Genomic DNA, 13191 nt, shown 5'->3' on the forward strand with positions numbered 1-13191 from the left:
ATTTAAACACGATATTGCTCCCTGATACAAATTAATATTCTTGGGAATATTTGACCAGTTTCTCGTTTCTGCCATCATATATATCGTTATTATTAGCGTCCTAAATTATGAGATGAAAAAATGAACGTATCTCTTAGTAAAATGGAGTTGTCTCCCTCACAGTGACCTTGTGTAAAACAACGTCCAAATTAAAAAGCACATTAATATTTACAAAATAAAAATGAAAAATGACAGAAAGAAATCCGCACACATTATTATTTGAAAAATAATCCCCAAAAAATACAATTTATTCCAACAAAAATCGGAAATTAATATTTGCAAAATAATCGGCAATAATAAAAAATGATAAGCATTTGCGATACAAAAATATAATAATAAATCCGCAAAAAATCAATGATAAGTTGATAACGGTGGATTTTTCCCCGTCATCGTTTGAAATTTTCCAGTGAAAATTAGTCGTTAAAATTGGCAGCTATTTGGGGAACTAACCACTTCAGTATAACCAAAGAAAGAAACATGGGGGAGGGGATCGTTAATGTGCATGTGCACTGGTCACTGGTTGTCAAACCTGTTTATTTCGAAAGCTGTTCTTTAACATGGGGAGGTTGAAAATAAGAAAATGCCTTTCGGAATAAATACTCCCATCCCTCACATGTTAAGAACGACTTTCGGAATAAACACGCCAACCTCCCCATGTTAAGAATGGCTTTTGGAATAAACAGATTTGACAACTAGTGCACTAGTGCAGTGCACATTGACCTATATATGTGCAGTAAATTAAAATCTACGCTTGTTCGATAGACAAGTTGATGATATCACAGTTGTTGTTCGTCTGATTACCATTAACGAATGACAGTGACCTTCACTGCTGCAGTTGAATACAATCTTTAGGGTGAAGGGCAAAAACATGTCTAGCCGTAATCTATTTTCCGCTTGTCGGACTTTCGGCGTTCAATTCAATCGTATAAACCAAATTCAAGTAAGTAAAACTTTATTTAAAAGATACAATAGAATGTTTAAGATCGAACGTAATTATCAGTATTTTGCATTAAAAAAAAAGAAATGTATTTTGCAGCAAAAGATAATCATTAGCTTTTTTTTTTTTAACTCATTCATTCATGAATTTCATTTATTTACTAAATTTTATTATATTTTTAGAAATGGTTAGCTTATTTGTAATCGCCTGAGCCCCCCACCCCTACTACTACATTTTTTGCAGGTCAGCATGCTGTTATCTTATGGGATTGCTTTTTAAAATCCCAGGTGTCGCATCTTCCCGTTGTGTGAGAGAAATAAATATACTATCCCCATGTTAATTTTTACGATATTTTTGCGACGGACCTGAACGAACTTTCCTCCTTGCCGTAAAATTATTATCGTCGATAACAGACTTAGCTTTCATATTGGCAGGAAATAAATTTTAAAAAGTTTATTTTTACTTTTAATGTGGTTTCCGCTCTGCAAGATCTACAGCAGATGTGCTAACGGTTATATCACATAGGATTAGTGAATCTCTTGACAAAGGTTTCCTTTCCAGGGCAATTGCTCTTGACATATCAAAGGCCTTCGATAAGGTATGGCATAAGGGCCTTCACAAGACTTCCAGCTACGGTATTACTGGAAATGTTCTCTCAGTTATTAAATCATTTCTCTCTGATAGGTTCATAAGAGTAGTGGTTGATGGGCAGAAATCAGAGGCCCACAGTATTAATGCTGGAGTCCCCCAAGGGTCCATTCTGGGCCCAACTCTCTTTCTGATCTACATCAATGCTCTCCCAAAACACATACTTAAATCATTCGTTGACATCTATGCTGGTGACATGACCATCTATGGCAACACATCAAAGGCCGTAAATGACAAAGTTCTCTCTAATTCTCTCTCCTCTGATCTTGAGCGCGTGGTACAATGGGGGAAGAGGTGGCTGGTCACTTTTAATGCATCCAAAACCAAGCTTCTATCTTTACATCATCAACGCTCTGATCCCCATCTGGCATCAATTGAAATGGATGGCTCTCGTCTTGGGGAGGCTCCATGTTTTGACAAGCTTCTGGGTTTGACCTTTACTCCTGATCTGAAATGGAACACGTACATCAAATCTGTTGCCAGGGACGCTGGGAAACTGGTGGGGTCCTTCTACCGCTTCAGAAGATATCTCACTACTGATGCTATTCTCTATCTGTATAAAAGCCAAGTACGTCCAAGGATGGAGTACTGCTGCCACATCTGGGAAGGAGCTGCTAAAAACAGCCTATTCTGCCTTAACAGAGTACAAAATAGACTTTGTGGTTTAGTGGGGAATGCCCTTTTCTCTTCCCTGCAACCTCTCTCCCACAGAAGAGACATTGCGAGCCTGTCTTTGTTTTATCGTTATTTCCATGGCAGGTGCTCGTCTGAGCTCCAATCCCTCGTCCCCCCCTCGCCAATCTTTCACGAGAAACACTCGTCTGGCTGAAACTACTGTCAATAATTTTCCCCACTCTCTATCTGTGCCTAAATCCAAATGTAGATTCCATGAGCAAAGCTTCTTTTTTAGAACTGCACACCAATGGAACTCTCTGCCGCTTGCCTGTTTCCCACCTGACTACAACTTGGACGTCTTCAAGTCCAACATAAACAAACTCCTGACAAACCGCCTCCTTAAGTAAGACACTCTATCAAAACCACCCAATACTAATGATTACTACAATACTATCTCATTGATTACTGTACACACAATAACCCTTATCCCTGAGTGGCCTTGAGGCCTTGATAAGTGGTGACCCTCATGTAAAAAAAAAAAAAAGGACTCGGGGAATCGCTTTTAAATTATAACGTTCTATTAATTTTGTCTTTTACACTTGTACGGTCAAACACACCTAAAAAAATGCATTCACTTCTTGTTCTAAAAATAACAAATCTATAAATATAAAAGCGAAAATGTATGTATGTGTGTGTGTATGTATGTATGTGTGTGTGTGTGTGTGTGTGTTCGCTTTTTCTGTGTGCCTACAAAAGGCTTCTTTCAGGGAAGCGGTAGGTCGGTTCACAACTTTTTAAAACTTTTTATATCACATACAAATCGTAATATCTCACAGTTAACAACGAAGCTCGCCTGTCTATTTAATTTGCTCGATTTCGGGAAGATGAATATTCAATATTTGTCGCTCGCCGCATGTGGGTTAGTCTTTTCCCTATAACATCTTCGGGGAAAAAAGAAAAAAGCGTTCAGCAGTAAATACTATCCCGCAGTCAAACCTGACCTCATTAACTCATTAAAACAAGCACCTGCAAGTAATTAAATAAATTCAAACGTGTTTCCGTAAGCATGTTGCGGTGGGGCAATGGTTAACGTCGCATTTTTTTTTTTTTCACAACTTTGCCTCAACGGTTCGGGTTCAATCCTCATACTTACTTTTTTTTTTTACCCCCCCCCCCCCAAACACCCAGGCAACGCCGGGTACCCCTCGCTAGTAAATAAATAAAACCTAATTACACGCGCAAACAAAAAAGATAAATTTCAGAGGCGCAAAGATTTTTAAAAGTACGCCCATGCAAATTCTGCGAGGGAACAAAACTTAAAATGCGTTTTGTTCGGCGAGCGTAGTTGAAAGCATACCATGTGACAAAAGAGTGCACCTCTCGGCCAATCAGCGCTCAGAGAAAAATGTAATTTTCAAAACTTTTTTCTCACATCGCCTGGGAGCTGATCGACAAATACTTAAATGAATTCACTTGCTCACTCACTCTCACTCTACACTCTGCATTCCTCACTCTTTGCTCACTGCTTATTCAGATCCCCCTCTTTTGTTTATTAAATTGTTAGGTGAAGTACAAAATAATTAACAAGACTCCATGTTAAAAGTGGGTTTCTGATGTTATTTCAGCAGACTGCAAAAATTCTTTGAATTGAATAAAAACGGAGGGGGGGGAGGACAATGGGCTTAATTGGAGGGGGGGGTCAAGCGGATATTTACCTATGTATACCTACAATGTAAGTGGTTATGTTTTTTTTTTTAGCTCTTTGGGTTTGTTAGGGTGATATATTATGGTAGGATGTTGGAAAGCTAATGCTCAACATAAAAATCGATCTTTTTAAGAGTCTACAGGCCAAAAACATAAATTTACTGACAGACAAAATTTAGGCATTTCCAGACAAAAAATGTCTGTATCTTTAAAACTATTCAAGCTAAGAAGACAAATTGATACTGCATGAAACAAGCTTTTCAAATATTCAGTTAGAATGAGAAAATACATGACTTAAATAAAAAAACTAATTTATTAATTCAATGTATCAGAAAACTGATCATGCATCATCATCATCATCATCATCATCAATCAAAAAGCACAACAAAGACTCATATTCACTGTTGTAACTATGAATTTCAGTTTTAAGTTGCTCACAAGCTGTGACCTAATGGCTTGCAATGTCTGCAGTTTAAACATTCTCTTGTCTTCATAACAATGGGATACCTCTTGTCCCAAAGTCTGTTAATACAATCTGATAAATTGTCAAATTGGTTTGTCTTTCGAGACTTGTTTATCCGATACTGACATAGGAACTTATTTGCCTCAATGCCAGATTCTGTATAGTTGAACAGACTAATGTTGCCAAATTGCAATTAAGTCAACACTTGCCCTAAAACAACATGAGTATTTGGAGTGATATCAATTCATGGAATTGAACCAACATAGAGATATGTAGCGTAACAAAATTCTTTGAAGTCGTCAATTTCACTTTCCCATCTGAGTTAATGATGGTTAAAATGACAGCCATGTGCAGTACCAGTTAATTAATTTTGGCTCTTAATTCGTTACTATCGATTCCTTGGGTGAGCAGTTTTCGGTTGGATCTCATTGAGGTTGTGGAATGTGAGCGACTGAAGTGATGCAAACAATTGGGCAGACGTAAATTGCACTGGAGGCAATGGTACTTCACACCACTGTACGGAGTTGAAAGTTTTTGTACTGTTGACCTCCGCTCCTTCTTAAATTTCAACAGTTTGCCATACAATGGAAGAACATCAGAGCATCTTTCAGGAGTAAACGAATGTCTGTGTAAATCTGTTTGGTCATTTTGCCACTCTTGTAGATGGCAGATGCAACCTCCAATGAAATGTGTTGGTTTGGGATGGACTCATTGCATAGGATAGAGTATCCTACTTTAGCAACCGCTTTGTTTTGAAGGTATTTGTTCTTCAGACCAAAGGCAAAAATTTTGATGGGGAAAGTGTTCTGTGCTTGAGTAGCAGCTTTGGTCGAATCCATATAATCGCTCAGTCGTTGGCGTTGTTGACGGTCACTGACTTCCTCCAAAGGATGCTTTGCCTTCGATGCATAGGTGTGATGTTGGAGAACTACCTTCTCATCAAATAATCTGGATGAACTAGCACTGAACGATTCTTGTTTTGTTATTGCTAAAAGTCTTTGAACACAACTTTAATGTCAGAAGTTTATCACTAGGTGGAACTTCTAGCTTGGATGAGACCTGTTTTACAACTTCATCGAAGTCTGGCTCTTTGTTGAATTGAGATCTCTTGCAGTTCTTGAAAATCTCAATGCGAGCAATGTTTGTCATGTCATTCATTATGATTGTGTATCGAAAATAAAATAAAATGTGAGATGTTGAAAATAAGAAAAATGGAAATATTCCATTATAATGGATGAATTTTGAAAAAAATCAAGAATTTTTTCTGGTTTATGGCCAATAGCTTTAAAAAAGGTAAAAATCAGGATTTTCCAGAAAACAGTGCAGTTTCATGGTTTTCTGATGTCAGATTTGGATTCTGCACCCCAAAAAAACATAGGAAAAGTGGCCTGGATGATGAAATTTGAGTAAGAATGGATTAAACAGTCATTGTGGGTCGTCCAAAATTATGGAAAAATGGGCAAGTTCAAATTTTTTCAGTATGTTAGAATTAATATGGTTCCCGAGAGCGAATTTTTTCCCCTCAATTGGATTATGATAACTTTCTATGTCTAGATTCTTATTTGTGAAACATGAGAAATTTCATTTCGGGGCTTTTTTGCAATCTTTCGTTAAAATATACCGGCTAGCGGCAAATTTTGGGCTTTTTTTATGGAAAAAATGCTCATATTTTTTTTATGATAAATTTTGTGAAAAAATAAAAAAAAAACAGGTAAAAAACTTGTTCATATGTTCCATTTTTTATAATGAAGTAAATTCAGGGAATCTGGCATTATCTAAGGGGTTCATAGAACATATTTAGGGGTTTCTGGAAGAAATTCTGAGCAATTCTTCAGATACACCCGAATTTACTCCTTGGTAAAATCATTGTAGTCACAATTTTGCAAAAAGTTCAAAATTTGCAATCTTCAAACAGGCATATCTTTAGAAATAATTGAAATGCAATTGCAGGCTCTGAGTTATTCAAATATATAAGTTTCATAATGATTTGAAGAAGTTGCTAAAAATCTGTATGTCCATTTGCTAACCCAGACCTAACAATTTGATAAATAAAAGATGTTGTAAAAGCTGAATTAAACTTGAAAATCGTATCTAAAAGATAGTAAAGTCTGTTATGTTGACAAATAAGTGTCCTATATCGAAACATAGACACCATAGCCACCGATGTGTCATGTGATTTGTGTTTATGTAAAACGCGAATTGATGAACTGCATGAAACTGAAACGAAAACATTTTCATACTTTTGTGTCTTGCTTCAATGTTGACTTTTTGTTTTTGTTTTTCTTACTAGCATTTCAGCCCAACATTGCCCGGGTGTTTGGAGGTGTATGTTGAGCAAAAAAACAAATGGTCATTTTTTTTTAATTTGACCCCTATTATGCCTCCTTAACATTGTTTTGGACTCAAATCAAGTTATTAAGTTGGATCCATGTCCAAGAAACCTATATCTAAAATTTCAATTGTTTCTACCCAAAATTGGCGGAGGAGTTTGGTAGAGTTCTCAAAGGTCAAATCGTTGAACTGTGACCCCTTAACAGACAAATTTCTGGCCAAAAACGGATTACAAAGATTTTCCCAAATCTCAGTATCCTGTATATCAAATTTCGAGTCTGTAGACTGAAAATTAACAGAGTTATTGTTTAGGAAAATGTACACAGACACACACGCTCACTTTTATAGATATATAGATTGGTTATTGTTATTGAAAAAAAACAAAAACAAGCAAGATGACGTCTTGCAAATGTTCAGTGGCTGTCCTTTACTTTCATCTTAAGGACTGTTTTTACTACAAAATTGCGAAACTATCTTGGTTTAGTCTGATCACTTATGGACTTTTCTCCTCAGACTCTGTTGATATTGAATATTTACAAATCGTTAGGTTTTAGGAATCATTAGATTTTTAACTTGCACAAGAAAATCAGGTGCATTTTTTTTTCTGTTTCCATCATTATTATTAAAGGCTTTTATGCTTCAAAGTAGCAACCAAAAATCATTATTTTTTAACAACATTCGATCATTTGGACAACTACTCTTCTCATTTTGGATGATATTTTAACAACTTTTCGGACGACACAACTTCTGACTTTCAGTGCATCTTGTTCAACTCTGGAATCTGTATAAAATCTCAAATGGAGCTTTTTATTTAATCCGTCGGGTAAATTGTTCTCATTTCGACATGCATGATTAGGTAGAAGTTATAATTCTTAGTTATATCCTTTGTATTGCCTGTACTGAAGATTGAACCTACATCCTCCAGTAGATGGTCACTTAGAACTGATTATAACTTATTACTTTATCCATTGTGCCACTGATCCATGTTTTGTGGAAATAACATCCAAGATGAGAACAGTAATCTGGATAATCTAAGTTATGAATCCTCACCTCCAAAATTCCAAAACATAATCTACGACATCATTTCCTCTTTTTCAGTCCACCAATGTACCTGCCATTTTGTGTCTGCCTCACAAATCACAACGCAACTATTCAACAGCCCCACAACAATGTGTAAGTTTCTAGAATTTTTTCTTTTTTTTTTTTTACCTCTTACTGATTATGTCGTTGCTTTGCATCTTTTGTGGGAGGAGGAGGAGGGGGACTGTTTCTGATTTCATATTCTCTTTGTATAAGATTTCTCGCTCTCAATCTTTATAGGAAATTTCTAGAGCAAGAATGTACTTGTACTCTACACTTGTACTAATGAATGTTGAAGATGATAGCAATCTAACTGTATTTAATGTAATCTTCTGCTTTTTATTTTTTAGCCTTTCATCTCTCTTAGAAAATATTTGGAAATTTAGCATACACAGCTGAAGAGCATTGTTAAGTCCACACAAAATGTGATTTTCTGTGGACTATTGTTATTAAAAGGAGCCTTAGGAACTTAGTTTTCTTCTTTAAAATTCTGTTTGAAAGTTTCTAAAAGGAAAAAGATATATATTTACATGTGAAAGTTTAGAATGAAAACTTTTAGAATGAAAACAAAAATTCAGTGAAAATTGCGGTTTGAATAAATCATGTTTAAATTTCTCTGGAAAGAAAAATATGCATTTTCTGAAACTATTTTAATGATAATTATTAGATTAAGTGAATTAATAACAAAAATTACCCACTTTTTATTAAATTTGCATAATTATCCGAGAGAAAAAAAAAAGGATGAGTTATTTCAAAGAAACTGAAGTGTAAATAAACATGGCGACTACATTTCAAAAAAGTATGGAAGCTTCCTAATCACATTATTTTTGGTTTTTATATCGAAGATACGGTTTTATAATATTTTAAATTTTTTAATACCCTGAAATTATTAATGGCGTGGTACTTCTCCAGATCAACCCCTCATATCTAAAAAGAAAATTGCACAAAATCTTTATTATGTTTTAATTAAGTTAAAAAAAACTGTACACCAAAACTGACATTAATTTGAGTATTTTTGTTTTAAAAACTTTAATAAGGCCAAAATTGGCCACCGATAACTTCCACCAGTAAAATGGGAGTTTATTATTTAAAAACAAAAATACTTGATGACTTTGTATAATTTTTGGTGTACTTTCTATTTTTAACCAAACAGACAAGGCAAGTACACAATAATTTTTTTTTTTTTTTTTTGCTATTTTGTTTGTTTTTTTTTTGTTGGTTTTTTACAAGCAAGATGTATGGAAATACAGGAGTTCATCTGGAAAATATCTAAAGATGTCAGTGTTTTTTTTTCCTTAGAATTTGAAATTAAACTTCTGTAAAACGTTGTTCCAAACCTTATTTTTCTATACACATTACTTACTGCATCAATTTTACTTGATGATAGTAGACTGACGGTTTGATCCAAAGAATCCAAATAATATATATATATATATATATATAAAAAGTCTTCTAGCAAAAACATGCAATTATTAGAATATTAAAAAGTTGGGTTCAGTTACATTACCTAAATTTTATAAAGTTCTACAATTCTTACACAGTTACCTTACCTAAATTTTATAAAGTTCTACAATTCTTACACAGTTACCTTACCTAAATTTTATAAAGTTCTACAATTCTTACACAGTTACATTACCTAAATTTTATAAAGTTCTACAATTCTTACACAGTTACATTACCTAAATTTTATAAAGTTCTACAATTCTTACACAGTTACCTTACCTAAATTTTATAAAGTTCTACAATTCTTACACAGTTACATTACCTAAATTTTATAAAGTTCTACAATTCTTACACAGTTACATTACCTAAATTTTATAAAGTTCTACAATTCTTACACAGTTACATTACCTAAATTTTATAAAGTTCTACAATTCTTACACAGTTACCTTACCTAAATTTTATAAAGTTCTACAATTCTTACACAGTTACATTACCTAAATTTTATAAAGTTCTACAATTCTTACACAGTTACATTACCTAAATTTTATAAAGTTCTACAATTCTTACACAGTTACATTACCTAAATTTTATAAAGTTCTACAATTCTTACACAGTTACCTTACCTAAATTTTATAAAGTTCTACAATTCTTACACAGTTACCTTACCTAAATTTTATAAAGTTCTACAATTCTTACACAGTTACATTACCTAAATTTTATAAAGTTCTACAATTCTTACACAGTTACATTACCTAAATTTTATAAAGTTCTACAATTCTTACACAGTTACCTTACCTAAATTTTATAAAGTTCTACAATTCTTACACAGTTACATTACCTAAATTTTATAAAGTTCTACAATTCTTACACAGTTACATTACCTAAATTTTATAAAGTTCTACAATTCTTAGACAGTTACATTACCTAAATTTTATAAAGTTCTACAATTCTTACACAGTTACATTACCTAAATTTTATAAAGTTCTACAATTCTTACACAGTTACCTTACCTAAATTTTATAAAGTTCTACAATTCTTACACAGTTACATTACCTAAATTTTATAAAGTTCTACAATTCTTACACAGTTACCTTACCTAAATTTTATAAAGTTCTACAATTCTTACACAGTTACCTTACCTAAATTTTATAAAGTTCTACAATTCTTACACAGTTACATTACCTAAATTTTATAAAGTTCTACAATTCTTACACAGTTACATTACCTAAATTTTATAAAGTTCTACAATTCTTACACAGTTACCTTACCTAAATTTTATAAAGTTCTACAATTCTTACACAGTTACATTACCTAAATTTTATAAAGTTCTACAATTCTTACACAGTTACATTACCTAAATTTTATAAAGTTCTACAATTCTTACACAGTTACATTACCTAAATTTTATAAAGTTCTACAATTCTTACACAGTTACATTACCTAAATTTTATAAAGTTCTACAATTCTTACACAGTTACATTACCTAAATTTTATAAAGTTCTACAATTCTTACACAGTTACATTACCTAAATTTTATAAAGTTCTACAATTCTTACACAGTTACATTACCTAAATTTTATAAAGTTCTACAATTCTTACACAGTTACATTACCTAAATTTTATAAAGTTCTACAATTCTTACACAGTTACATTACCTAAATTTTATAAAGTTCTACAATTCTTACACAGTTACATTACCTAAATTTTATAAAGTTCTACAATTCTTACACATATCATAACGATTAATTCTCCTATATAAATAAAACAGTAGATGTATGTGTGAAAATATTTAACCGATAAACTCTTAAACTACTCGTCACATAACACTGAAATTAACAAGAAATAGAAATCCTACACCAAGGATGGTTTATAATAAATGAAATCTTTGTTTGGATGGAGTCATAACCTGTACAGAAATGTCTGCAAATTGAAATCAGTTTGCCAACATATTTCTATGACTTTTGCACATGCGTGAATTCATTCATAGCTTGAAGTGGCTTAATTTTCAATCTTTTTTTAACTATTTGTTGATAGCTAAAACGATAAGGAACATGGCTGGAGCACTAAAGTCCATTAAATTAACTGATTATAGCCACAATTTATTCAATGAAAAGAAAAGGCTAAAACAATTATTTATTAATAATAAATTAAGTTCAAATTTGTAAGAAAATGATTATTTATTAATGAATCAAAAATACAAATGTACATTTTATTTTTCCAAATGATTGACAGTGAATTGTGAAACTGATGCTCTGAAACTGATCGTCTAGTGAGTTGCAAATTCTGTTTATTCATTTATTTTTTTTACAATGTTATTAACCCATACTTTTTCAAACGAATCGTTAATAGAAATTATTCCTTTTTTTTTTTTTTTAATTATTATTTTAGTAGTTCAGGACCTCAACTTTTTTATTTTCAAGATTATAAAAGAAATTTTCTTAAATCAATAATTTCATTAGTCTGAAAAATTAATTTTTTTTTAAAACTATATTGATTTCATTAACACAGACTTGGAGGCTTTTATCATAATATATAAGAACTTGAAAAAAAAATTTAATTGTTAACATCTATGATGAGTGTCATGGGATGATATATTTTCCCCTTTTTATATGAAGAAATTATAATTTATTACACAAAAGATCACATTAATTATCCACATAATAACATATAATAGAAATGAAATATAATAAACATAATTATTAATATAATTAATAATTATAACAAAATAACAATACTTAAAATATTATATAATAATATAATATATAAAAAATAATAAATTACTTAATTAAAAGATTATATAAAGTAAAATAAAAAGTATTAAGAATTTGAATGTAAAACGTTTATTTTTAGCGTCTCTAGAGATTTTCAAAATAAGGAACAAAAAACATTCTAAACTGTTTGTTCCCAAACATTCTCTAGCGATCGCTGTAAATAGCGAACAAGCGTTATTTATAACTCAGTTATAGCAACAACCACCTATTATAACTTTGACCGAAGGAAAACACAAGAAAACTTGAGTCGTTAAAAAAACAGATGAACCAAACAAGATACAAAAAAAAATCTCTTTCATCAAAAACTGGTAAATATAAATTTTTCTGAATTATATTTGACCAAAAAGCATTTTATTATCTTTTACTTTTCATTGTTATGTTTGCGGTGTTTCATTACCCCTAGACTAGGAACAAATCCGTAACAATGAGTTATAAAAAAAATAAAAATTAAATTCATTTGAGTTTTTTGGGGGGAGGGGGTCAATACTTAAAAAAAAACTTTAGTGTGTTTTATTTAATTTTTTTTTTTTTTTGATTTTTACACAAAATACATTCACACTAAGATTAAAAATAATGGGTTTGTTAAATTCCGTGGTCGATAATTGATAAATACTGAAAATTTAATTAAAATTTATTGATTCCTTGAATTTTGGCAAATTTTTAATTGAAGGGTAGGGATCAAAATGTTTCGGGCATTTATTTTGCATGTATCTAAGTATTATCAAGTCAGAATCGAGTGAAAAATCCAGTGAAAGGTACAAACCGACGATTTAAGTTGTTTCTTTTTCAGCACTTATCTCTGTGGAGGCATACCTCCCTCGCCCCCCCCCCTCCATTCACAATAGCCTATTATGTCTCGGTGGTTACTTTGTTTGGTGTGAATAAAAATAAAGAAAAAAAAAGAATTCTGGGCTAAAGAATACTGAAATTATTATAATCAGGAATTATCACTTTAGTTTACAAATGCTAAATACAAGAGCACTTCAAAAGTGCAGACATTCATTAAGGACGAAATATTTATCAACACACCAAGTTAAAGTGATAGATAAAAATGAAAGATTATACAAGGGAAAGAACTTTATTTTGAATAACCGAGTTATTTCCCTTGCATCGCATATGCATAAAGCGTCATTTTGTCATCTGATGATAATCCTTAATCA

General features: G+C 32.1%; 1 protein-coding gene across 4 annotated transcripts in view; it reads left to right on the forward strand.

Annotated features, from left to right (window-relative positions):
- Positions 1-424: 424 nt before the first annotated feature.
- The window catches only part of LOC145277813 (isocitrate dehydrogenase [NAD] subunit gamma, mitochondrial-like), a 62371-nt gene continuing 49604 nt past the window's right edge, over positions 425-13191 (forward strand). For 2 of the 4 annotated variants that reach the window (XM_080129697.1, XM_080129698.1), the window contains exons 1-2: positions 821-979; positions 7836-7910. In XM_080129697.1, coding sequence (XP_079985823.1) covers positions 908-979; positions 7836-7910 — 147 coding nt within the window. In that variant the 5' untranslated portion in view covers positions 821-907. Of the gene's footprint in view, positions 980-7835; positions 7911-13191 lie in introns of all 4 variants that reach the window. The other 2 variants (XM_080129700.1, XM_080129699.1) reach the window with 2 other exon arrangements.

This window comes from Euprymna scolopes, chromosome 6 (genome assembly GCF_053919585.1).
Source record: "Euprymna scolopes isolate OS-2025 chromosome 6, ASM5391958v1, whole genome shotgun sequence".
Lineage (NCBI taxonomy): Eukaryota > Metazoa > Mollusca > Cephalopoda > Sepiida > Sepiolidae > Euprymna > Euprymna scolopes.